At 43.3% G+C, this 27323-nt stretch overlaps 1 protein-coding gene across 10 annotated transcripts; it reads right to left on the bottom strand.

Moving 5' to 3' along the window:
- Positions 1-380: 380 nt before the first annotated feature.
- On the bottom strand, positions 381-26564 carry sec31b (SEC31 homolog B, COPII coat complex component). 10 transcript variants are annotated; one of them, XM_088916206.1, is made up of 27 exons: positions 26449-26564; positions 25643-25770; positions 25177-25300; positions 24222-24417; positions 23645-23740; positions 20770-20910; positions 20342-20484; positions 19878-19977; positions 19610-19771; positions 18339-18491; positions 17204-17434; positions 15866-15940; positions 15620-15712; positions 15242-15362; positions 14365-14543; positions 13668-13794; positions 13106-13251; positions 12473-12646; positions 11710-11874; positions 11176-11362; positions 10255-10644; positions 9326-9364; positions 7189-7247; positions 4394-4540; positions 3657-3776; positions 2947-3018; positions 381-2790 (listed from the first exon to the last, which is right to left on the bottom strand). In XM_088916206.1, the coding sequence occupies exons 2-27, from the start codon at positions 25719-25721 to the stop codon at positions 2611-2613; spliced, it is 3699 nt and encodes a 1232-aa protein (XP_088772332.1). In that variant the 5' UTR covers positions 25722-25770; positions 26449-26564; the 3' UTR covers positions 381-2610. The 10 variants fall into 10 exon arrangements, with proteins under 10 accessions (XP_088772332.1, XP_088772329.1, XP_088772331.1 ...); XM_088916203.1 differs by having other exon boundaries at positions 12473-12718; XM_088916205.1 differs by having other exon boundaries at positions 19607-19771.
- Positions 26565-27323: the final 759 nt, after the last annotated feature.

Here is a 27323-nt window from a genome sequence, read left to right on the forward strand (position 1 = left end):
TTATTTACGCCCTGTGAATGCTGACATTCATAATGTTGACATTACCAGGGACTTGTCCCTGTCTATTAAATGCGAACCTTATAATCAATTCATTAACACTCACTTTGTAATTGACCATATTTTGCGGTAAACACATCCAAACCTGCCCTTTGGGGAAAAAAATCCCTAATGTAGATGACCGCAGTGAATATTTTCCTTTGTATATGAAAGCATTTTTTTTTGTGTCATGAACAGCACTTAAGAGGTTCGAGTGAGAGATCAGTTCCTCAGAATAACAGCTTGGGTTCAGTTCAGCAATACAAAACAATCCCTGAACAACCTAGGCTTAACCTCATACCACCTAAAAGCAGCAAGGCAAAAACGACTCGTTCACATAGCCGTCTGAGACAATGCTTTATTTGAAAAAAAAAGTTCCATTACATCACTGAATGACAATATTGGTGGAAATCTGGTCGTACAAATAAGGGCGCAGAAGAGGGAGCATGGAGGCACTTGTTTGCCTTCAATAACTGTAACTGTACTCTCCAACAAGTGACTGCCCAGCTAACATTGACCTAATAGCTGGACTGCATCTATTTTTTAACTCAGTGCCAGATTTCTGAAGAGCAGAAGAATCTGAAAAAAGCAAAAGCTCTTCCACTGCATTTTAAAGGGGCAAGCAGTGAAATACTCCTTCTAGTAGGAAAGCAATACTGTTGTTACAAAAACAACAATTCTGTTACAGACAGAAGTTACCTCTTATTTTATCAAGCACTGACAAACTGCTTGGGATAACTCCTGAAACAAAGATGCTCAACACCATTGTAATTTTCCTCAAATTCTACATGGAACCAGAGCTAACCAGCTGACCAGGAGGAAGGGCTTGTGGTCACACTGTGGGCCATTCCGACAGCTCCTCGGTTTTTAGGTTAAATACAGGAACTTCACCAGGTGGACAAAAGCCTGATGTCAGGATTTTGTGCAACAGCTGCCTTTAACATTAATAAGTAAACTGTTGAATGCATTACAACATTCATTTGTAACAAGCTGTAACACACACTTCAGATGGGGAAAAGAATTAAACTGTAAAATTAATTTCATAAATATTTACTGCAGTTGATGCACAAAATTCCTAGGGCACATTTAAATAAATATGTTCTTAAATGGTGCTTGATATTTTCTTAAAGAAGGCCCAAATCTCACTGAAAATAATTTTCATTCTAACTTCCACTGGAATTTCAGCATTGTAAAGCCTAGCCTTGGAAACAGGTGTGAAATCCACAATGCATCAATACTTTTAAATTTCCTCAAATAATCTATATGTAGGAATGCACAAACAACATCTCAAGGTGCCCACTGCTGTTTCAGTGCTGCAGAGTGTCTCAAGGAGAAAAGATGTGACTGTACAGAAAGTATATAAGAGACCCCACAATAATAAACAGCTAATCAGGTCTCAGTGAAGCAACTTACTTTCACGTTCGTATCAAAACTAAATGAAAACAAAGGGGTTCACCTAACAGTTCTGATAACTGAAAACTGCAGAATCCAAAACTGGCAACATCTCTAAAGTTACTCTCCGAGTACATTAAACATACTATGAGAAACCCAGTTCTTTGACTGCGAATGCCTGTATACAGAATGTAATCTTTCAGGTTTTGCATTTCTGCTCTTTTTTAATATATCTGGAGAAGCTTAATTGCAAGTAAGGTCATTAGTTGTCAAAACCCTCAGTTAAAAAAATACAGTAAGTAAGCTTTTGTGATCTCTAGAGTACCAGGCCACCTCCCACAACAGTAAGCAAACAATTCACCTAAGAAAAGATGTCTACTATCTGGGTATACCACTGTGCACATTCATACACGATCGTTTTGTATTCCATTAATGTTATCTAGATTGTTTAGATTTGAGCAGCAAACCTCAGTAAAGCTCCCGACAGGAAATGGCACATTTATTTTTTCTTTAAAAAGTTTTTTAAAAGATTTTTTAATGCTATAAATCAATAACAATCAACTGGTCTTGTGCATGTAGGTATTCTTTGTATATTTTCAATAAGCAAATTCTGTATACCTTAATATCCCTCTCAGTTCGGAAATCTATTCTGCCACAAAACTGAACTCTTTGCCACAGCCCAGGCTCGGCTGGGGGGAAAGAAGACTAACATGGATCCTCTAGGATGAGCATCTCCATACCCTCCATCCTTCCATTCCCACGGATTGGAGGACTAAGGGCAGATTAAGTGGTGCTCAGTCTTGTTCGGATTCATCCTACACTGCCTGATCCTTTTCCTTCTTTTATCAAATTCATTAACCGACATCTGATTGCACTTCACTGAAACGCACGAGTCAAAAACCCAAAGGGTAGCTGGAAAACGACATGGAAGGATAAAGGCGGGGAACAGAATGGGTGCCCTCCTTCCCCCCACAAAAAACACACAAACTGGTAAACGCCACACACGTTTTTTTGCGTGAGACAACACTGCGGAAAACAGGAGTGGATATAATGAAGAGTCGGCACGGCATTGTTCAAAGCACATTTGTACAGGTCAAAAATATAGATAATTTAAGTATCTCTAACACTGGACTACTGTGAAGACGTCAGTGGCTTGCACTGGCTCGACCTGCTTCTCCGCGGTCAGACGCCGAGCTTGTTCGCGATGGTCATCACCACCTTGAGGACCGGCATGAAGGCGGAGATCTCGCTGAAGTTGCTGCTGCTGACGATCTGGGTGTGGACCGCCAGGGCCTGCTGATAGTTGCGGCCCTCGATGCAGCGGCCCACCTCGTGCAGCCCCGCCAGGATGCTGGGGGAGAGCTGGAGAAGGAGAAGGCGAGCGAGAAGTGAGGATTTCCAGGGCAGCGCTTCTCCCGGGGGACTACCAGTGGCGTACCAGCTGGGCTCAGTATTGGACTCGGCAGCGATATTATTAAGTACTTTGGGGGGGGGATTAAAAAAAAAGACACCACTCACGGCGTGCTCTCTCAGCTTGTCGTACAGGTACTCCAGGCGCTTTGAAGCATCGTCAAGTTTCCGTTTGGTTTGCTGCAACGCGAAGAAGGTTTCAAGTCAAAGTAATGTGATATTTCCATTCATTATGTGAGTTTTGGGCCTTCGATTCTGATCAGTTGCCTGTTCCGACATGAGCACCCCCGATTATTTCTGTTATTCCATCCCCAGCTGTTTGTTTGTACTCCCTGGTTACTTTCGTTTCCACTTAGTTCAATGGGGAAAAAATCCCCAAACTGATGGCACGTTATACTTTTCTCAGAAGAAACCTGTTTTAATAGGGGGCCAGTTCTGGCATGCTCACCAAAAAAGAATGAGATTTAAACACAAATTGGGTTTGGAAAAAAACACACCTTATAACCTAAAATTGCCCACTAGCTTCTTTACATTTGCATTATCTACGTTTCTCGAAACCCTCCTGGATTTGGAACGTGGCTCAGTGTCAATTGGTAGCTACGACAACTGCAAAGGAACAAGTAAAGGTTTATTCCAAACTGAAAAGACAAGAGACGCAACGTTTCTTTTCATTTCAGCATGGAATGAACCTTCACCTGCTCCACTGCTCAGTGTCCGCCTGCTCTCAAGACGGATGTGTGCTCATTCAAGTGGCCAGGGGGGCTGCAGGGGCGCCTGGTCACCCCGAAGCCGACCGAGCAGCAGGGTGAAGGACATACCGGGTCTCCTGCCGCCAGCAGGCAGCGCTGGACCAGGCTGTCGAAGGTGGTCTTCAGCACCAGGTGTTCTGGGGGGATCTCTCGTTTCTCAATCTTTTCCGCAGGCAGTTGATGGAGACTCTAGAGGGGAAGGCAACAGCAAAAAGGAATCAGCCTTGGGTCTCCACTCCACACCTTTCCGACAGGTGTGTCGTGTTAATTCAGTGGCTTGACATTTCAACTGATATGTTTCATGTTGTAACCGTTGAAGGTTGATCACAACCAATGCTTGTGAAGATTCTATCTGCTTTGGACCGTGGTACAGTCTTAAATGATCTATCGGGGGTTTTTCTGATATGAATAGACATGCTTGCCCGAAAAGTCTGAATTCTTAAACAATCTGCTCAAAAGCATCACGCACACCATTTCTCTCCACCTTGCTTCCTGGGGAGGCTTTTGAAATTTTGTTCAACTGGCTTGTTCAGTTGGCACTCTGCTCATAACATCCCCAAAGTCAGTTGGCATACACACTGAAGAGTGAAGTTCGTGGACACAATAAAATATTCCCTTCTTATAGTTACCCTCCACATAACAGGAAAAAAAAAATATATCTAAATGAACAAAATGAACCGTGCAAATCACAACAGCAAAAAAAGTTTGGGACAATCAACCCATTGTGTCCTCATAATGAGGAACTCCTGAATATGGAACTCCTGTTGATCCGCATTGTTCCCACAGGGGGAATTCTATGGCTGCACCTGGACGCTGGGCTCCTGCGGAGCTCCTGGAGGGGCCTGCACGCGCTCGTGAGGCGGAGAGACCTGGGGCTGCAGGGCGTGCTGCTCCACGGGGAATCCCATTACCGGAGCCGTGATCGGAGCAGGAGGAGTGTAGTTCTCTGGAAGCTACGAGACACAGGCAACGGAAAAAAATAAAGCAGGCCAAATTCCAGGGAGACTTCAGCCTGCTACTTGTTTTGAGCACCTCAACGGCCACACCGAAACACAGGGCCCCGGCACTGTTACTTTGACTTTCTTGATACAACTTGAGAAGAAGCCACATCTGTACGGAAATTCATGATAAGTATTAGTTTACACAGCTGATTAAAGAATATCATCACAATGAAATGTTTTCTGCTTTGATTACGCATTCTTTGCAACAGCTTCATTCCCACTAGTCTAACACTGACTTCAAAATGTTATGTTCATTTTTTCAAGTTGCTCAATAAGACTCAGCTAGACACACAGTAAAGTAAAACTGGGCAGCACTGTGCATCTCCAGTAGATGAACTCCTGCACACATATAGTACATCTACTTGTGCATACTGTTGAGTACATTTAGGAAGGACTATTGCACAAAATGGCATTTTAAATGAGTCTGCGTGGAAAATCGAAAATACAATTTCAAATACTTCCAAAAAAATACTCTCCAAAGTACCATTTTTTTAATTTTAATTAAAGCTGGTCTTGATGTAGTTGATCATAAATCCAATCACATGAATAGATGACAGAAAAGTATGGAACCCTTCAAAAAATAAGATATAAAATATATTTTTAAAGTCTTGTTTTTAACGATCCATACTTTTCCTTTTAGTCTTTGACTTTTCAAAAGCTAATTTGGCAAACACAGACTTTGATTAGTTCTGGGCCTCAGCCCATCTGCACATGCTGCTGCAAAGCGTACTGCTGTGACACCATTAACCCGTTCGGTCAAGACCAATTCCTTTAGGGATGAAGAGATGAAAGAAAACGACTTTAATGATGAACTAATCCGGCTCTAGTGAGCAGGATCTTTAGCTAATACCAAGCTTAACTCAAAATCTGAGGAGCTGTTTTCACGTTTTGATCTTTGGGTTTGTACAAGGATGATACATGCAGTGTGCTACAAATGGCAACTACTCTCACAATTTACTACACCCTGGTATCGACACAATCCCAAGAGGTTTGAGGTTACTCTGGAACCTTTAACAGTGGGGAAAAAGTTGGATACAACAATTTTGAAGAGGAGGATTCACACATTTGATAAAAACAGTACTTTTACTATTAACTCCTTAACAAACTAAACCTTCTCTTTGCATTTGTGATGTTACGCAGTGTCACACTCAGCTGAAAGGGAATTTGGTAAACGGAGGGGGAGAAGACATACAAAAACAACGTAGGTGAGCTAAGACTTAAAAACACCAGTTCCTCAAACTATCTTGACCTCTGACCTCTAAGCTGCACTTCCTTCTTTGACTGTCTGGACAAACTAAGGGTCAGGAAATGAAGCCTGCCCTTGCCATGTGCAATTTGTACAAGAGAACAAGTCAGAGGCACCTAAGAATTAAGGCCTTGCCTACAAGGGCTTACAGAAGAGACCAGCGTCGCCAAGTTCAGAATGCCATCATGGGGCTTAATCATCTCCTCTCCTACACAGGGAATGTACCAAACTACTACTGTTTCCAGTCTGTTTGTAATTTTTTCCAATTATTGTCCAGAATATCTAGATATCTTACTTCTGTATCATTAGAAGGTACTTTAGAAATCTGAAAAATTGTACCTCTTAATGTTGCCTTATGTTACTACGACCGGCAAATCTGCATTGTTTCATTCTTAATTCAGTCATGTTAATCTGCTTAAAAGAGGATAACAGCAATAAATATCTGTGAGTAAGGATACCCCCATGAATATATTACCCAAGTGGACTGACCAGATTTAACCAAATAAATCCATCGCTTTGGTCTTATGACAAAGATGATTGTAAGTGTAAATGACAAGTGATGATACAAGTGCTAGAACATGTGAAAATTACAACTAATGCTTCCAAGAATCCCTGACTAATAGGATTTGGGGCTTAGGCCTCCTGTACACAACATCAAGAGGGGGCCAGGGTCAGTAGGGATGAGAAAGTCACCAGGACAGCAGAGCTGCTGGGTAAAATGAGATTTAAGTTCTAATGTATTGGCCATTATTTACTATTTTAAAAAAATGAGGACGACAGCAAACAAATAGTTAAAAGTACTTCATAAAGGCATGCAAGATGTGAAAAAAACATGAGAGCGTTCCCCCAGCCAGTATTTTCCACCTTTGATACTTCATTTAGAAATTCTCCATCTGAAAACACTAGTAGGATATTCCCTTGCTTTTACAGAGAACTTAAAGTGTGTGACCTCCATGTAACCCCATTAGGTATCATAAAAAAACAAAACGAAGAAAAATAGAGAGGCTTTGTACGCAATTTTTTCAGGTTGGACCTGGATGTGCATTTTCAAATACTTTTGTCAAAGTGAGTTTAAAATGAAAACGACTCAACAAACGAATACAGAGTTTTTAAACAGCTCTGAGATCTTAACCACCTGTGTCTAATCTCATTACGCTACAAAGGTGAAACGCTTCTGGGTCTCTTTACTACACTGCACACAGATTACTAAAAAAAATGGGAAAAAAAATGAACCTAACAGATCTTAGTTGAAAGCTGTATTATATTATGTGGCTTCATAATAGCAGACTGTTATTGCAAGAGCTAAGCAGTGTCCATTGAGACAGCAGGACTGATTTAAGAGTGGAGGGAATACCTTCTTTTTCCTGGGCCCTCCTCGCACTGTCGGGGGATCATTCCAGCCGTCCTGAGGGCCTGGAGAAGGAGTAAACATGGACAAGCACAGTCAGACAAGCACACAGACGTGTTTCCTTGCCATCTGTCAGCATAGACACTTGCAAGTGCAAAAAGCAAGGGTAGCCCAAGCCAGGCCAAGACTGCACTTGAGTGTGAGCGCTGTGCTGAGAGTGCACATCCAAGTCATGCATTCAAGTCTGCCAGCTTGACCCTCAAACCCTCACTGTTGCCACCAGCTCCTCCTGGGACACACCAGGACACGTCTCCCTGTACTTCTCAGTTCTGTCTGGGTGTTTACTACCTTCATTCCCAGAAGCAGGGTTTTCGGTCACAACCACAAACTCAGCTGAATGACACAAACGGAAACTCAACTATATAAGAGCACGAGCTGTTAACCATTTTGCTGCTTGTGTTCCAGATGTACACGTGTACAGGGGTTATTTCTCTCTTGTCTGAGCAAAGATCAAAAACAAATTGCAGCCAATTAATTATTGCGTAGTTACAACAGATCTGATAATTACATTAAGGCTTCAAAATGAAACCTTAAATAAGGCAAGGATGCAAGCCGATCACCTCTACTTTTGATTAAAATTCTAAATTGTTATACGTGCAATTCACTGTAGGGCTGTTGAGTCAATCACGGCTTCATCCAAATCTCAGGAGCAAACATGAGAAATTCAAGTGACTATAGTTGTTTTTAGGTGAAATGCAAGGAAAAAAAACATCCTTTTACGAGCACAAAAAATCTTCAAACAAATTAGCTTAACACAGACTGAATATTCTTGCAATTATTATGCATTTAACATCAAAGAACACTTTGCTGCCACACGTACAACTATGTAACAAAGGACTATTTGAACTATTTGAAGGAGAATTTGCTGGCATCTCAAAATCACTATTTAACCACTATAATAAAGCTACAGCATATATAAAACCTTGAATGCATTATAGCCTTTTCTACATTGTTCCATCACTACACCTCAAGTCACAGCTAAATCTGCCTTGCAGTAATTCGTCCTTTTGAATCTTCCGTCTCAGAAAGCCAGCTGCTTGTGTCATGACCGTTCGAAACTGTGAATTCTTGTGAAATCAGTTAGAAAGATCTCCACACGTCTAACAGAACTAGAATTTGGAACTAGCATGAATGCAGGGTTTATGAAAAGGATTTTAAGTAATTTAGGAGGATAGTAGCTAAAAAGTATAAATGATCAGTCTGGGAAAAAAAGGCAGGTTAACGATTTAAAACAACCTGAGAATTCAAAAGCTTTAATTTACAAAGAAAATATGCCAAAGTCACCGAAAGATTTACTTCTGAAATTACAATTGTTCAGAATTTGAAATGAAAAAATGTCTGAATCCAGTTATGAAATTCACAATAACAAATCAAACCCTGCAAAGAATTAAGGTATATACATGTATAGTGTTAGTTAAAAAAACAACACAAAGAAGTTTAATGTTCAACCAGAAATGTCTCCACATTGTCAGTGCAGCAGATTGTGTTATGGGTCACAGGATTGCTCTTTAAGTCAGAATTAACCTGTATGTCTTGAAAAACAGAAAATTGTAACAAATCACTTTACATGCTACCCTTGCATTTATACTTTCACTCAGTTTTAAAGACTTGCTACTAAATATTACATACGTGTCTGCACACTTTCAGAGAAGACCTATTAGCCAGGATAGGTCAACGTTTTGTATCAAGATGTAGTTTATGTCACAAACAGAAAATGGTCTAATGTAATATATTTATATTTGTTAAGGGAAATGCATCATTTATATATAGTAAACGTTGGTTATGACAGGCTTCAGTATAAAGTGTTTAAAAATCACCTGATTCACCAAAAATGTGAAGACATTTCTTGCTAGCAAAACCAATGCAAAAGGTCAGTGGTATTCCAGAAATATAGGTCATTACTACAACTTTTAAATAAAAGGAAAAGGTAAATTCTGCAATGCAAACAATCTGAAGCTTTGAAGAGGAAAACAGAGTTAATTTCCTGGAAGAGACCAATGACAATGTTGCACAAAACGCAACGCACTGCACAAAACCACACAGTGACGTGACACGGCCTACAGCACAGCCCTTTTCCCTTCACCTTCATCATCACAATGGAACTGCAGCCATGGGAAGTATCCTGGAAATCAGACAACAGGGAGGTCTGTACAACAGCACGCCGATGAGCATCTCACAGAACAAAGCTCACGGCCCGATCGCCTAGATAATATGTGGAGTTAGAAAAGATCGCATGCTGTATATCACATTTCTTTCTAAAATTAAGATGTTCCCCATCATCATCCCCACCCTTTTTTCAGAGCCTGTTAATATTCACGCTGAATCAGCACCAGGCCGGTGCAGACCAGGAAAGGAGACAGCAGGGCCTGTGTGCCTGTGTGGGGACAGACAGATGTGGCAGTGGCAGGGGCCACTGCTTCACAGCCATCGCCACCCAAGCCTGCAGCTGCTCAGCCTGGCCGTCTGGCTACAGGGCCAGGTCTGCCCCTGGAGAAGGCACTGTCAGCAGGAGAGGGGCTCAGAACCCCCCGGCCAAATTCTAAGATATTTGCAACGTTTCTTTACTTCACTGGCATGAAATGTCCCCCCCCCCCATAATACAAAGTACAACCGCTAAATACACTTGTGGAAAAGTATAATGCTTCTACACTGAAGAGCAATCACACAGCTAAGACCCTGTTTCAGCTGTGGACATGTATGTACATACAGCTGTCACATCTGTTTAATGGTTTCATGCCAGATTAGGTTACAGACCAGAAGAGGCCATTCAGCCCATCTCGCCTGTTTGGTGTAGTTAGCAATTAATTGGATCTCATTCAGCCATTTCTTGAAAGAAGCCAGGGTATCAGCTTCAACAACATGGCACGATAACTTGTTCCACACTCCCACCACCCTTTGTGTAAGGGAGTGCCTCAGGTACTTGGTTTTAAAGGCACTTCCAGGTAGTTTCACCTTGCGCCCATTTAAAGAATGGCAGCCTGCACCACTGGCAGCGGACTTCCCGCTCCGTACCTGTGGGTGGAGGAGGAAGAGGAGCAGCAGAAAAGGACTGGGAGGCTGGGGCTCCGGGGCCGCCCTGCGAGTATCCCTGGACGGCGGGGCCGTAGGGGCCGGAAGGCTGCAGCGGTGCCACGGAGGCCTGGGGGTGATGACCACCAGGGTACATGTGAGGAGGCCCCCCTGCCTGGGATGAGGGTGGCACAGAAGCCGAGGGGCGGCCTGCCGCGGACATGAGGCTGGGCGGCGGGCCGGCAGGGCTGGGTGGCGCTGGTAGGGCTCCGGGGGCAGAGGAAGGAGGCAGGGAGGGTCCGGCCAGGCTGGAGGCTGGCATGGTGGGCTTGGAGGGATAGCCGCCACCGAGAGGCACTGCTGGCTGGCCGAAAGGCTGATGAGGGGGGAAACCTGAAAGACAGAAAGGAGTGTCTGGTGGTCACCCAGTTGAAAGTTTACCATGTTAAACCTGCAGGGTATTTTTTTTCAGACTTCACTGTGTTTATAAGAGCTTTATCTTGTGAGGGCATGGTTTGACTGTGCCCCTCTAGTCAATATCATGTTTTTCACAACACGTCACTGAGATTTTTCGATGGCAGACCTCTAAGCGATGAAGGCGTCTGTGCCAGCTTCGTTCTCTTTTTCTCCAAAAAAAAGCCAACACCTTGTAAACTGCAGAGCCAGACTGAAATCAAACACTGGGAATGCTTAGACTGCTGCAGTCCTAGGCCAACTCAGAGCTCACCTCCACCTTTGTCTCTAAAGACAAAAAAGATCTCTGGACCATTTACTGCAATGGTCATTTTCAACATAATGGAAGGATCTCAGGTGTGAACCATGTTACTGTAGGATGGGCACAAATATAAAGAACAACAGCATCTCCCTGTCGCAGACTGGGAATAAGACGGTCTTTCAGAATCTGAAGAAAAGGCCCTGGTCTACCTGAGGCGGTGGCAGGGTGATGAGGGTACGGCGCTCGTGGGCCACCTCGGGGCAGGCTCGTCAGGGGCACATGGGCAGAGTAGGAATGGGAGGGCATGGACTCGGCCGGCTGAGGAGGGAAAGCTGTGGGCACTGGGGGCTGCCCTGGAGGTACCATCGGAGCTGCAAAACCAGGCTGGTATATCCCCTGTAACGAGTAGCAACAGCCCGTCAGAACTCTCTCAATGTCTCTTTTCCACAGCCCACACCAAAAATGCCTCTGGCCTTAAAGGCACACTACGAAGAAAAAGTGCCACTTAACACATTATGCAATGCAAACAAGCCAAGACACCATGAAGAAACCTCACCTGATGAAGGAGTTTTAACATTTATAAATCTGGCTTGTAAACTAGGTTTCACAGGACAAGGAAATCAAGCCCTCTTCAACATTTTGAAGTCTTCTGTGAGTCTGGCTAGGCTGCACCACAAATGCAGAGAGTCCATCATGAGCAGATAAGTTTATCTGGTTGTGTCCTGGCTGCACTCATGCCTTACCGGTTGGTGCACTTTCTGGCCCAGAGGCTGTGCTGGAGCTGGGGCAGGAGCAGGGGCTAGCCCTCCCACGTGGACCCGGGTGTAAGGGAAGGGAGGAGGCTGCTGGCCCACGACAGCCTCTCCCTGGGCGTGAAACAGCCGGTCCCACAGCTTCATGATCAAGGGCTGCAGCAGGAGGGGGCAGACTCGGGTTAACACCTCTCGCCTTTAACTACCTTGAGTCACACCGTTCCACGCTTTCTAAAGCTTCAAAACAGAACCGATATGACTAGAAAAAGTGGCCACTGATTAGTGGCACTGATTGTACATTCTCATTCTATGGCTAGAAAAAGAGGCCCAGATTGCACATTCTTTGACGATTGTACATTCTCTCTTTCTCTAAATATTCTCTATACATTCCCTAATTAGACATCCTCTCATAATTATACATTATCTCTTTCGCTACATATTCTCTATGTACTCCCTGATTACTCATTCTGATGATTATACTGTACGTTCACTCTTTCGCTATAGATTCTCTCTGCATTCCCTGATCACACATCCGCTGACAATGATAAATTCTCTCTTGCGCTATAGGTTCTCTAAAAATTCCCCGATCACACATTCTCTCATGATTATACATTCTCTCTTCCACTATATATTCTCTCTTCATTCCCTGATTATACATTCTGTCACGGGAAGCAAGAAGATCCCTGAACGTTCTCGCACACGGCGATCATGAAGGCCCAGAGGAGGTCCTGAAATTTTAAAGCGCCTTACCCACCTGGTCAGAGCCCAGTGGCAGATAGCTCATTGCCGCGACCAGGCTGCCCTGTGCAGCCAGCAGGCTGGCATACTGGGTGAGCTTCTCCGCCAGGAGGGGGCTCTGGACCTCCACCTCCCCACCGCGCAGCTTCTCAATGGACCTGCGCAGTATCATCACCTTCTCCACAAGGTCCTGCGACACGACAAAGACCTCTTTTACCTGCAGGGCTTTCCTTTTGTCACCTATGTCTGCATTTACTTCTGCCTAATAATAAAATAAACATAACGATTAAGAATCAATGAAAAAGGCCTGACTTTGTTCTAGGCAAATTTACCCTTTAATTGTTAAACTATTTTACACGAGGACTCATTCGGCCTTAATAACCAGCACGAATTGAAGAATCTAAACCGACAGTGACAAGGGCTGATGAAAACAGTGAACCGCGAACTAATACTTCGCGATCACCCCTGGAAAACACACTCCAAACAAAAGCTAATGTGAGGTTATGCGTTTCCAAACACAGCTAAACTGATTTTTTAATAGTAAAATCATATAAACACACAGATTTAGAGCTGCTCAGAGCAGCGTGCCCCATGCTGGACACCAGAACAACAGAACACCCCTCCTTGCACAAGTCAGCAGGGCACAGACCTCCAATGCCAGAGGAGAGGAGCAGTCGTTTCTATGCACCCAACACTCCACCAGCTTCTCGACGTTTCCAGAGCAGATGTAACACAAGCAGGCCTGTAAGAAATACCTCTCCTCGCCCTCACACTCCAGACGGGCCCCGAGAGTATCTGAGGGAGGGGAGAATTTCAGTCAATTACGCCTGTGGCTGGACCTCTTCAGTTCACATTCAGGGCTTTGGTAACAAGGAGTTCTGCCAGACCCTTTGTTTCAGACAACAGCAAAACACTCTCGCTATGCACGCATCACCATCCTGTGTGGGGAGAATCTTATGTCTTACAATGAATACTCTGCTGTGGTCACGTGTAAATAATCTTCACAGTCGTAGGACCCCTCGAACTTGGAACGGGAATGTTTTAAAAGAGGGGACAACAGCCTCTCACACCGAATAGCGATGTTGTCAACTGGTCAGAACTACTTTCGAGTTGTAAAGCTACCTTTAGCGTTCAAGTGTACAACCCTCAAAGTCAATTATTCTGACGCCACAGGGCGGCCAGTATTGTGTTTGTTGTTGTGACTCTCTTACCACACAGTTTGGAGAAGTCCTCGGGCTGGGCGTAGGTCAGAAGGGCAGCTAATGCTTCTTTCCAGTTGTCCAGATCACACAACTGCACAATGTTAGTCCAGTTCCGGGTGACTATGGAAGATATGAGCTGAGGAACCAAATAAATGGACATTTCCAGGTTTATTTTGTAAATGCAAAAAAAAACACTGACCATGAATTTACCATGAGGGCTAGTTTAAAAACAATCGCAATATGTATTATTTCAGCTTTCAAAACTTGGTTGTAAACAATTCCTGTAATACCATAAATCTTTGAAAACTGCTAACCATGTTAAACTGCTAATCATTATTTTATTTTAATGGAACTGGTTAACTGCTAACCATGTTAAAAACACATGTCAGCTGTGTACAGTATGTACTGCACCTGTAATGGCAACCACGCCTTAAAGGATAATTAAAACAGCTATATGATACAGAGCATCATAAAAGGGGACTGTGGCTCCTGTCCACCCAGCTGTGTACTGTAAGTCAGCACCTGCAGTGCTGGGGGATCATTCCTGTGGTGAACTAGTGTCCCACTCAGGGGCGAGTCACTTTCACTGTGGTAACCAGGATGAGCTCTGGCCCAATGAGCCCCTGTGCTCTGGTATAGACTTTGTCTTGGTCTAAATCCACACATTTTTAAAAACAAAAAAACTCATATTCAATTCTCCACGTACCATTGAAATGCTGGTTCTCTGCTTGTCGAGGTATCTCTGCTGGGTCTTCCTCAGAAGCTCCTCTCCCCCACTGATCGCCAGGAGGATGGCCTCAGCGTAGCGGCTGTCACTGAGACACAGCTCCACCGCGCTCTCGAAGTTCCCCACCAGAAGAGCCTGACTGATCAGACCGTCAGTGTCTGAAAAGTCATACACATTCACAAGCAGTTACTGCAGTGAAGGCATTCGGCATTCATGCTTGTTATGATGTTATTTTACTACATTAAATCTGCAAACTCGGCAAGATCTGCATCTGTGCTCCAGACAACCTGGGTCTCATGGGCGACGGTGTGATTTTTGTATCTTGTGTCTGATTTAGCTCCATGAAGTGGGAAGAGGGACTTTGGCTCATTGCCCAAGGCTGACCACTGTCGTAAAAAATATGCAAACCGTCTAAAATATCTGATTTTGTACCATATATGGCAACAACCTGTTACGAACCAATCACTAGAATGTATGTTTTTGTATGGAAGTTTTGCGCGTCTCCAAAAATAAAAGCCTGTTGCTGCTCTTGAGAAAGTGAGGGAAAGGCAAGCTACTGGCTGCTCTGTCCTCCTTTCTTTACTGCAATCACAATGCAGAAATCTCCAGCTTGATCCACCAGAGTGGTTTTCTGAGAAGGGACCAACAATAGGAAAAAAATAACAACTCCCAGCACTCATGTTACTCCAGAATGTTTTAAATTGCCTGATATTTCCTAGGGTTTTGAGCTTGTTGAGCTGTGGTGTACTGTTTATTTTGCAAAAATAAACTGCACTCCAGTAAGATTTCATGGAGGATAAGGAGCACCTTTGACATTGAGAAGTGTGTCTTCCTATATCTCTGTGGAATTGGTTACCGGCAGTGACGGGGATCTGGAATTTGGGCTTTTCCTTGGGTAGGTGGCTGAAGAAGTCCGATGGCGAAGAGGAGGAGGGGGAGGAGGGGGTGTCTCCTGTAGCACTGGACTCATCTGACCTCTGTGCTTGGACAATGGAAGAATGCAGCTCAAAATGTCAGCAAAATATTGTATACATACAAATGTAGCTTACGTACAGGGAATAAAGTACCCTGAATTACCATACTCTACATGGGAAATGTAGAGTGTGCGTTAAATACACATTGAAATAAAAAATGAGATTTTTATCTGAGATTATTGTAAAAGTCTTATGGAAGTACAAGTTATTTCTCAGTTTCAGGCACTACATGAATTTTAACGACTGATTTTTTGGCTGACCTGAGCAGACAGGTGCTGCATCTTCTCTGCCAAATCGTTGGCATCAATGCCGAGTCCATTAGGGCGGAAGTTTCTTCCTAAACCTGAAGAAATCTGCAACAGGAAAAAGACCTCATCAGCACAAGCCTCCGGAGAATCAGACCTGCCTGAGAAACCCTACAACAGCTAAAAATGTGAACTAACATAACACTATGGTCCTTAGGTTTGAATGCATAACACTGAAATTGTACAAATATCTGCCTTTACCTTTTTTTCAAGTTCTTCTTTACTGAAACCCAAAAGTCTTAAAAACTTGACGCGAGCATCCTCTTCAAAGTTCACCTAGAAGGGAAGAAAGCAAGAATATAAATACAGCATCTCGCGTTAATCCACATTTTCAAACCACAGCCAACTTTAAAGCCCGAAAGCTCGATTTTGTGTAAAAGAAAAAGAAGTCCTCATATAACGGAGGCCACTATTCATATCTGGCTCTCTGGAAGACGAGCTCTAGCCAGTGTCCACTTTGATTCTTGTCTTGTCACTGCTCACTGACAACCCTCCCTTCCTCCCCTCTGAAGCCCAGAAACAGTTCATACTTTCAAGCCCAGAAAGGCCACAGGGGGTTACAGCCCACTTCATTACTGAAGTCGAAATCCTTGAACACAGTAAATGACAAGTCAGCAAAGACTGCACTGTGGCTACAAAGGCAAATCAAACTGGCGTTGACAAATTCTTTAAATGGGATGACAGCGAGCTCTAGTGGTCATATGCGGTACTACTAGTGTTGTGTTCTTACTGATCTTAGTGTGTAGCTCTGATCTCTGGAAAACAGAAACTCCTTTAAATAAAAGCTGTATATCCTTTTAAAGAGATTATCTTGTGCATTGGTAAACACTATCTCTTTATCTCTTTCTGTGCTTTCCACTTGCTCAGGCTTTTAGAAACTCACAGTCATAAAGAGATATGACCTAACAGTAGACCTAACCTACTGTAAAAAATGACACTGAACTATAAACTCCCCCATGAATCAATATTTTGATCAAGTCCTAACCATTGGTTTTTATCAACTTTTATTATGTGAAAAGTTGGTGCAATGCCAACAACGCATTACGCCAAAGGAATCAAACAAAGACATTGCACTGAAAATGTACGCCAGTTGTAAAAGCAGGGCTTAAGAGAATGTTCTAGAATCAAGACTGACGGGCTGAAGGAGCTGGACCTTTTTAGTCCTGAACAGAGAACACTATGAGGGGACTTGATACGAGGTGTTGACCATATCAGCCCTGTGGATTTCTTCTGAGAGAACACTGAAACATTTGAAACAGTGAAACCAGAGGACATGAGTGAAAAACGCATTTCAAACAGAGAACAAGAGAAACTTCTTTATCCAAATGGGCTGTGGGTGTCTTGGATACTCTACACACCTACTGTATGTTGATGAAGTCAATAATGTGGCTACTTCCCAGAAACGGCTGGATGAGATACTTGGATCAGTCAGTTACCGATGGCTTCAGTAACTACCAAACAAGCAAAGTAGGACGAAGGGCCACCTCTCGTTTGCAACTGTTCTTATGTTTTCTTAAGGGCTGCCAGCAGGGTCTGTACCTTGAGGAAGCTCCACATGTTCTGTTCGGAGTCTGTCGGAGAGCTGTGGATTTTGGCTTGGCAGTAGCTGGAGTAGCTGCCAGACTGCAGCGCGGCCTGCAGTTCGCTGGAGCGCTGCAGGAATTCTGTTTCTGTGGTGACCTGGCTGACAAAAACCTTCCTGGGGAGGGGGTGTGGCCCCTGTGGCTGAGGGGACTTAGGATTCTCGAAGGTGATTAACTTTCCTCCAAACTGCAAAGAAACAAGAACACGCGCCTGTGAGAGTGGGCAGTGACGCTGCCTTCTACTACATACAATACTGGAACTGTCCACGTATTCTCACACAGCGCTGACGACCCTGAGGGAATCAAAAATCAGGCCCCCTCCCCAGCCAGCAGCCATATCAACCTGCAGCTCACACTAAGCAGGTGAGAGCTTGGTCAGCACCTGGATAGGAGACCTCCTGGAAAAAAGGGCTGCTGCTGGAAGAGGTGTTAGTAGGGCCAGTAGGGGGCGCTCACCCCAAGGTTTGTGTGAGTCCTAATGCCCCAGTAAAGTGACAGGGACACTATACTGTAAAAAGGCGCCGTCCTTCAGATGAGACGTTAAACTGAGGTCCTAACTCTGTGTGGTCATTAAAAATCCCAGGGTGTTTCTCAAAAAAAGTAGGGGTGTTACCCCAGCGTCCTGGCCAAATTTCCCATTACTCTTTACTAATCATGGCCTCCTAATAATCCCCATCTATGAATCGGCTTTATCACTCTGTTCTCCTCCCCTCTGATAGCTGATGTGTGGTGAGCGTTCTGGCGCACTATGGCTGCCAGCTCTCCATCCAGGTGGGGCTGCGCATTGGTGGTGGTGGTGGAGGGGAGTCCCCATTACCTGTAAAGCGCTTTGAGTGGAGTGTCCAGAAAAGCGCTATATAAGTGTAAGCGATAAGCCGTTAGTTTAGATACGGAGTATTTATCTTCAAATTTGCTTTGCAAATAATTTAATTAATGCAAAATGCTTCACACATAAAAAAACAAAGCATTTAAGAGCCCCTTATACGGATATGCCTAGTGAAGTTTATTTGAATAAAGGCAAACTAGGCCCATTTTACTTACATGAGAGGCTCTGAACATGGCATGTCTGATGAAGGCTTTGGCTTACTCACAGCGAAGGAGGCGCCCACGTGTCTGCGGATCCACTTGGGGGGCTTCTTCAGGGGTGGGATCATTGTGGTCTGGGCCACCTTCTGAGGGACCTGTAGTGGGGGGAGGGCCTGTCCCGTTCCAAAAGAGTCCAGGGCACTGAAGGAAGAGGAGATCTGTGCACCACACAGTTCGCACAGAGAGGAAATATCTTTTACTTGAGAGAGTTTGCCACAAAGCAAAAAATAAATCAATCAGAAAAGCCAGCAGTGGGAGCGGAGGGGAAGTTAGGGATCTGGACTTGGAGGTGAAAAAGATTGTGGGTTCAAATCACAAGTGAGGTACTGCTGTCATACCCTTGAGCAAAGTACTTCAGTCAGATTGCTCCAGTCAAACACCCAGCTACAGGCATGGGTGCAAACTACACCGCTTTGGATAAAAGCATCAGACAAATAAACTAATAATAAACACTGAGAAAATATGGGTATAGGCTGTTTATTATTTTTATTTTGATCAAACTGTAAGCTGGAACTACTTACTCCCTTGTTAATATGTTACCCATGAGAAGACTGCATGGAAATAAATATTAATCAACAGGGATACGCGTGCGGTTTCTACGTAATGTCCTACAGCTCTTGTTTGACAGAGTTCCCTTTCTGTTTGCAGCTTTGTTACTGCATGAATTGTATGTGCATTGGGAGGTCACTTTGGTTCTGAAAAGAAAGCTGGAAATCATGGCCTTAAGCAGGAAATTGTTGTCATTAAGCTGGAGAAGCTGTATTTTTTCACATATAAAATTTGTAAATCAAATTTTTAAGCAATATAATTTTCAACAGAGTGTAAGTGTTAAATTCAATGTCACCTGAAAGTTTCTATCTCAACTCAATCTATCAGTCAAGCCTACTGAGTCAAGTCTTGCTTTGCTGGGACTTTCAGACACAAGACATTTTGTACATTCTCCTGTCAATTTAGCGCATTTTCACTTTGAGCATGATTATAAAAACTACAAAAATCACTCACAGAAAAGTAAATCTGTAACAAATGCCAGCAGAGGTCATGGCAGAACAAGTTATCAGAATTAAAGCAGGAAAGTTTTTCAGATTCCCAGAATTTCTAACCTTCTAAGAAGAAATCCAGTACAATTCACTCAGTAGAGAAATAGAATTCTAAACATTTAAAGCGCAGCAAAATCAGAATGCCGTAATATTTTCCAGATAAAATAAATTTAGACAGCGCATTCACAGAATCTGCAGTACTTGTTTGGGACTGAAACCAGTGCATGTCATCTTACAACCTTATCAGCACACATCTGCTGCTGAGCCTCCAGGCTGCCTCCCATGACTGAGTAAACACAGATCCGCCCATCAAAGGAAGCAGCAGAGAGAAGAGCAGGATTCCTGGGACACCACTGCACATCAAAGCACCACTGGCTACTGGTAGGCAGCTCATAGATCACCTGGGAAAGAAATCGCAGATAAACAGTTAGCAAAGCAGCTGGACTGCGTCAGCTGCTCCATGGATCTGTCTGTGTGAGCTGTGAGGACTGACTGTGTCTGACTTACCTCTCCTGTGGTTGGATTCCAGCACAGGATCCTGTTGTCTTTAGCACTGCTAAGGAGGAGCTCTGGATCTGCCTGACTCCAGGACACAGACAGAATTCCCCTGGAAGGAAGCCGCATTCAGACACTTTCACACCGGCAGCTACACATGGCCCTTCTAAATGAGAAGAACTGCATGGCTATTTAAACAAAGCACTTGACCAATCCTTTACATATCTTGAAAAGGTGTTACTGACTACAAGTACAGTACGTGGCCACTGTTATCTTCAAATGGACTGTTACAAAACTAAACAACAAGCAATGACAGACAGCAGCCAAGAAAATCCACACACCCACGCGAGTCCTTTTGAGTGCTGCAACAGCTTCGGACTTGTGCAAATGACGAGATCTACCCTTCAGTTCAAAAGTATCGATCGGTCTACGGTAATTATATTTCCGGTCATGAACGGGCATAAAAAAGCACCGACCTCGTGTGGTTCTCCAGAACCTTCAGAGGGGACGTAGCGAACCGCAGATCCCACATCTGGATGACGGGCAAGCGGTCGTCTTCGGACGCCAGCACCAGCTGAGTGGCCACCTCAGGGTGCCACAGCATCCCGGAGCAATGCATCTGCAGTCCGAAATCAAAGACGTGGTCATGTCACAAGGAGAGGCAGAGCAGGATCAGAAATACCGTGGACGCAGTTCGTCAATCAAGTCACCCAGAAATACGACCTCCGAGACAAACTTGGACAAATTTCCTAGCCGTTTCTTTATTACAATGTGACAATGCATGGGATCGGTTCTCAAGTCCAGACTGTGTGTTAACATGAATAGCAGAGGTGGTGAGACCAATCAAAAACAGCCCTGGACATTGTTGCCTTATTGGGAAATGCCTTCATACATGCACACTCACCCTGTTGCTGTGGTCACTGATTTTAATGATTGGCTCGTTTTTTCTCAGGTCCCAAACAACAGCCTTACCACTGGGGTGCGCTGAAGCCAGGATGTGCTGGACCTGCCTATTCCAGGCAACGACACTAATGTCTTCATGTGGCTGCAAATCAAACGACATGGAGGTGAGACAGGGGAAACTGTAAAGCTGAGGGTTTCCAACTCTGAACCTGCAGTGCCCCAGTCTAGCTGGTTTTATAGGCAGCCATTACAGTAACAACTGATAAGGGATTGGAAACATTTTGAATTGATTAAGGAGGCCATCTGCTAAATTAGGCGCTTTGGAGATCATTATGAACCAAAACCACAGAACCCTCAGGACCCGAGTTCTCCTATTTGAATCAAGTACATGCTGAATTGATTCATAATGTACAATTGTGCCCAAGCTTCAGAAACAGGTGACCTACAGGACTAATTGAATTAGGGCTCCCGTGACCCAGGGAGTGAGACCCCAGCCTTACAATATCTCAGTTACCATAGTGACGCCAAGCAACACTATGGGAAATAGGAAAGAATCCACTTTTATGTTATGTAGTTTTAGACTCTGTATTTCTAAACGTCCTTAAAGACTAATTTGAAAAACAAACTATCTCAAACAGACTTAGAACAAGCACTTTACTTATTACGTTGGCAAAAAAATGTTAAATGTCAATGTTAAAAAATAAAATGTAAATATGCTCCTGTCATTTCTGCTTCCTCAAAGAATCAAACCACATCATGGCAGATAACCGTGATACAATGTATCAGCCGTCCTTCCAGTTAAACATTAAACATTAAAGAAAGCAAGCAAGAAACTCCACCATCTGGTTTTGTGTACATACTGGTCACTCCACTGTTGTCGCTTATTTTCCTTATTGGGCATTGATCAAAAAGATTTTGAGAAAGGCTGTGCAATAAGATTCGAAGCACAAAAGAGCTACACATTTTTAAATTGTTAAAAAATTATCCTCCAGAATACAGCTTTTGGAAATATTCATATCAAACTATTTAGGAAGTAAGAAAAAAATCTAATACTACACGATTTTCATTATGAACCCTTTAAGAATTTCTAGAGCAAATCTTAACTACAGCATGTCCAGTTAGAACAGCCAGACTAGCAAAAGCAGCCTCATTGCATACCAAATTAAAAAAACAGCAAGAACGTTTTACAAGTAGAACCAAAAAACATTAAATCTACAGTCCAAAATACAAAACACAGGATGGTACTTGTGAATAGATTCACAACCATCTGCAAGCAGCAATTCATATAGTAACTATGATACTGCTGGTGGTGTTTACAGTATCTGCTATGTTGTATGAAAGAGGGTCCTGGTCCTGGAGGAACATTGTATCTGCTGGTTTTCATTCCAGCTGAGCTCTATATCTCCAGTGCTAATTAATGACTCACTTGATCGCCTTGCTTGTCTAGACTTTTACTTTAACTTGTTTCTTCTTTCAGTCCGAAAGGTGTCAACAACAGCCCATTTCAAGGGTGCTGTTTCTAACATCTTCAACGCACATAACTTTGTGTAGTGTGTCTGGCCCTTTGTTTTACATCTTACTGAAGGACAGTGCTTGTTTACAGTATAGTGTCCCCAACACTATACTGGGGCATTAGGACCTACACAGACTATGGGGTGAGCGCCCCCTACTGGCCCCACTAACACCTCTTCCAGCTGCAGCCTTAAGCTTTTCCAGGAGGTCTCCCATCCAGGTACTGGCCAGGCTCACACCTGCTGAGCTTCAGTGGGTTGATGTGGCAGAATGATATGGCTACTGGCTATAATGAAAACATGCCCCAGATGGGAAACTGCAGCCAATGAGCCTTTGATTAAGAACTCAGCTGGCGCAAAAACCAGAATACACAGTGTTTCTTCGGGACCAGGGCTGGGAACCACTCTCGTACGTTCTAGAAACTGCAGAACTAACTACTTAACTATTTTACAACAGACAGTAAAACCTTTGTGGCCGCAACACATCTCGTTTATTCAGTGAAAGAAGAGTGGAAGAGCCAAAAAAAAAATGTCACTATCCCCCCCCCCCGAGACCACACAGCTGTGATGCACCGTGCAGGAAACACACATGGACAGAGACCCTTTCAGTTCACGGAGGAGTGCTGCTATTCTTACCTCACACAGCTATAAAGTAAAAAAACACAAAGACCATTTTAAAACAAAAGGTTTGAATGCCACAGATAGCCCTAATAATAACTGCTGGGTATCAGCAACATATAGAAGAACAAATTAGGGCTGCCACTCCTAAATTTGGCTCCTAAGCAATTTACATTTCAGAGTGTGTCTTAATATCTGTATTCCCATATGGATTGAACTATATCACTTTACACAGGTCAATGAATGTACTCATCTAAATTAACCACATGGTTCTTGAAAAGCCCTCAGTTTAAAATTGCAAAGGTGTTCTTTTTTCACCTTACTCACGAAATACACCTGTGCATCAGTTTTATTACATTTTTGTTCTGAAAGTGTTTTTTAAGATAATGACAAAGTCTGTCAAATACTTTATAAGATTATATAAGCTATGTACTATATATGATATATTTATATGTAATATTGTCATGAACTTGAAGTAAGCAAAAACACAACTGAAAACAAACCAGTAGAAATATACCACACATTTCAGCACTACTCTATCCACAGGTCATTATATACATGCATATTTAATGTAAAAAAGATTAACATTGCTCAATGAAAACTGATCCTAACAAAGATATGGTTTGGATTTTGGACACACTGAACAGGTAATTTTATGTTCCTGAATGTTGTCTGAGAAAAAAACAGCAATTAAAAAAAGAAAAATGAATGCACAGAAGCAGATGCACAACTCTGAAAGTAAATTACCTGTGACTTTGTCCCTGGTGTCATTGGATTGCTAAAGTTATTCAAGTCCCAGATGTATATCTCTGAATCATTTGCTCCTGAAGCCAAAAGGTTGCTCTGAAACAGAATGCAAGTACTCAAACTTAGAACATCTTCAAAGGAATATAACAAGAAACAATACCAGCAAGAATAAACATAAATCATTTTTACAAAGAGAGAGAAAGCAGATAAGAGCACCAATTATTATTAATGCATTAAAAGGAAATGACAAGAGGACCTCCTGAGTCACTTAACCAGTAAAAGTGTCATATGTCCAAGCACAGGTAAAAGCTCTATGATCACAGGAGTATTCAAGCCTGGGTCATTACAGTCACTAGCTGACTGAGACTGGATTCCCCAAACTGTGGCGCACAGTTGGCTGAGCACCGCAGAGGGTGGGGGTGGGATTGGTCAGCCTGGGTCTCTCATCTCTGAGGGACACACTCCTCACCTAAAATCAGCACAACTCAATGCACTCTCCCTTGTGAATCAGTTTAGCTCCTCCCGGCAAGCTCATCCAGATAAACTACCATTCTGTTCAGGACTACGGGAAACCTACCTGAAAAGGGTTGAAGTCAAGAGCCCGGACAGGGCCGGTGTGCTTCTCACACTGTCCTATAATTGCCTCTTTTCCCGACGCCAGTATCTCCTCCGGACTGTAAACTGTGACGACTCCATTTTCGCCTCCTCCCACGAGCCTCCCGGAGGATCCGTCCACGCCCATGCCGAAATTCACCCAGATCAGGCTGTGGAACCTGGGAGGGGAGGAAGACCATGTGCGCAAACGGCTCTCTTCACCCTGATGCAATACACTGTGGGAACTATGATAAATGTCTGCGCCCTTCTCCGCTGTCAAGCTGAGAGTCTTAAGAAGGCCAGGTCCATTCTCAAGGACCCCAGTCATCCCAGTCACAAACTGTTTTCCCTCCTACCGTCCGGTATACGGTACCGAAGCATTCGGTCCAAGTCCAACAGACTACGGAACAGCTTCTACCTCCAGGCAATAAGACTGCTAAATGGCCAACCTGCAGCTCCTTTAGCAAATCACCTGTAATGGCTACATGGACACACAGTTTTCACTGTATTCAGCATAACTGCACTACATGTATATATTGCACACACCATGGACACATAACAGCTCTACTCACATTGAGTTTTATTCAATTTCTATTACATCTATTATGATATAACCTTATTTTCGTAACCTTAATTTTGTGATTTTTGGGATTCTTGTGAGCTCGCAGAAAAGACATTTCATTGCCAGCAACTACTGCTGCACGCAGTATTGTTGTGCATTTGATAAATAAACTTTGATTGATTTTAATTTGATTTGAGTCTGGCTTTCAGAGGTGAATCCCCATTAAGTTAACCGGGTCTGCTCTGGCACAACAGTATTACAAGACAAGACCTGCTGGAGAAGCCAGGCTTCACGTACAATACTGCCACCCGTGCCACCTTAAGCAGCACTCAAACAAAAACAACAAGGCTTGGGAGGACGGAGGCTTCTTGTTTACCTGTTGGAGGTAGGAAGAGTGCCTCGGAGTTTCATGTCCTGTGAAGGATCTGCAAAGTCCATTTCAAAAATCTCCAGGGCTGCGCTGGTACTGAAAGACGCGTCCAGCTGCTGTGCCGAGGTGCCTGTAAGAGCACGGCCACAAGCAGACGTGAGCAGTTACACCAGAAAGTGTTTTGGGAGGGCTGACCCCCTGCAGTAACCATCTGTTGAAAGAGCTGACAATCTGCATGCCAAGTGGACTGATATTATAAAATAAATATTTCAGACAGGGGGTGTTTAAGTATGACTTCAGAAGAATTAAAGGTGCTTAAAAAAATACACACAGGGTTTCTTGCTAATCAGTGGAAGTGCCAGTCCAGATCTTGTCCCGGCACTGCAGCTGTAAACCGCGCTACTCTGATAGCGGCCCAGCTGTTAGACAAGCAGCGACTCGGATTCCCAGTGAGTGTGGGGAGGGGTCGTACCTGTGGCCAGGTAGGCCGGGTGAAGAGAGGCCGGACTCCACGCCTGCTGCGCGGTCCTCTGGATTTCTTTCAGCTTCATTGTTCCTCCAGATGCCAGAAAGGCGTCACTTCGCACAAAAAAAATCTGTCTTCAATGCGTACAAAAGACAATAATAAACTTAATGACAACAGCAACAATAGCAGGGTGCAGTTAACCATCTCTCACTCTCACGCGCTAAGTGGAGTATGAGCAAACATGTCCCGTATTTCTATGACTGTAATTTATCATTTGAAAATAATTTATAGTTATGTACAGATCATACAGAATGACAGGAGCTGGAAATACGGACTTCTCACGCTGATGTACAGTATAACGGTAATGGCATCTAGTAAAACTGTTTTCAGTGTGGTTTTCAATTTAATGAATATTAGAGGCTAATTAATTGCACTTATCGTAGACCTGCATCATTCTCATAAATCTGTTATTAATAAACGTTTCAGTATGAAATAATAACTGCATGACAGATACAATTAATACAAAAATGGCCCACACAGATAAGATAAAAAATACAGTTTTGTTCTCTATTTCTTAACAAATGACGCGAGCAAAAATGCGATCAAACTTATGTTAACATTTGCGGATCTAAAATGTATATTTCTTTCAAAATCTGTGCAATGTTGCAAAGGGTAACGTGGGCCTGCCATTCCCTTTCGGCTACACAGACTACAGACAGTTCCATTAATTACTGGGCACATCTACCCTCTAATACAGTCCATTCTAAAGCCAACAAGGGTGTCAAGGTTTCAGGCAATTAGAGTATACTCACAGTTGATATCAATGCGTCTTCTATCGCTGTTCCTGTCTATTTCAAGCCCGAAAGGTGCCTTGTCCGCCGAACACTCCCTGCATCTGCATCGGGATGTGTAGTTTTTTTCCCTCGGAAGCCTCACGCTACGGAGGCCGAGAGGGACAAAACTGCTTGACAAAAAAAAACCCAACTGAAAATCGCCCGAAGCGAAGAGATTCACGAGAAGTCTTTTGCCCCATCTAGCGCGTATAGTAGTTAGTATATAATTGTTCCAAGGATTTTATCTAGCCTTTTCTTGAAAGTAACCTGGGGTACAGGCTTTGATAACAGGTTGGGCAGCTTGTTCTCTACTCTAATTCCACTTTGGATAAAAAGGTTGTAAATGCATATACCTGTCGTTTCTACTCGTTTCCTTCAGTTCGTGTTTCAGCTCTTTATTCTGAATAGGCCCACTGGGTTAACTTTGTCAATGGTTTTGAGTATTTTTCCAAGATTGTTATCAGGGGAATCAGGTCCTCTTGCAGTCTTCTCTGTTCAATAGTAAAAATAAAAGATTGTTTACAAAGAACTCATCACTACAGTTGGTGCTTACAAGTTACCTTTACTATTATAGTTTTTTATTATATTATTCTTATTGTGTGGTGCTAACAGATACAAGTGGGTAGGTAAATGTTCAGAGAAAACAATCACTCCAATGATGCTGGAACTTATATTTATATTATATACAGTATAATTATAGAAATAGTTATGTATTTCTTGTACTGTGGTGCAACAACAAAAAATGTCCATTCTTCTAAAAATGGCAAACACCTTTTATGGTTACATATAGCATAGCTACATATAAAGAGACAGGTAAAGTTTATTCCATGCTGAAAAGAAAAGATAAGAGACAT

The sequence above is a fragment of the Atractosteus spatula genome, chromosome 5 (assembly GCF_055471065.1).
Source record: "Atractosteus spatula isolate fAtrSpa1 chromosome 5, fAtrSpa1.hap1, whole genome shotgun sequence".
Taxonomy (NCBI): Eukaryota; Metazoa; Chordata; class Actinopteri; order Semionotiformes; family Lepisosteidae; genus Atractosteus; species Atractosteus spatula.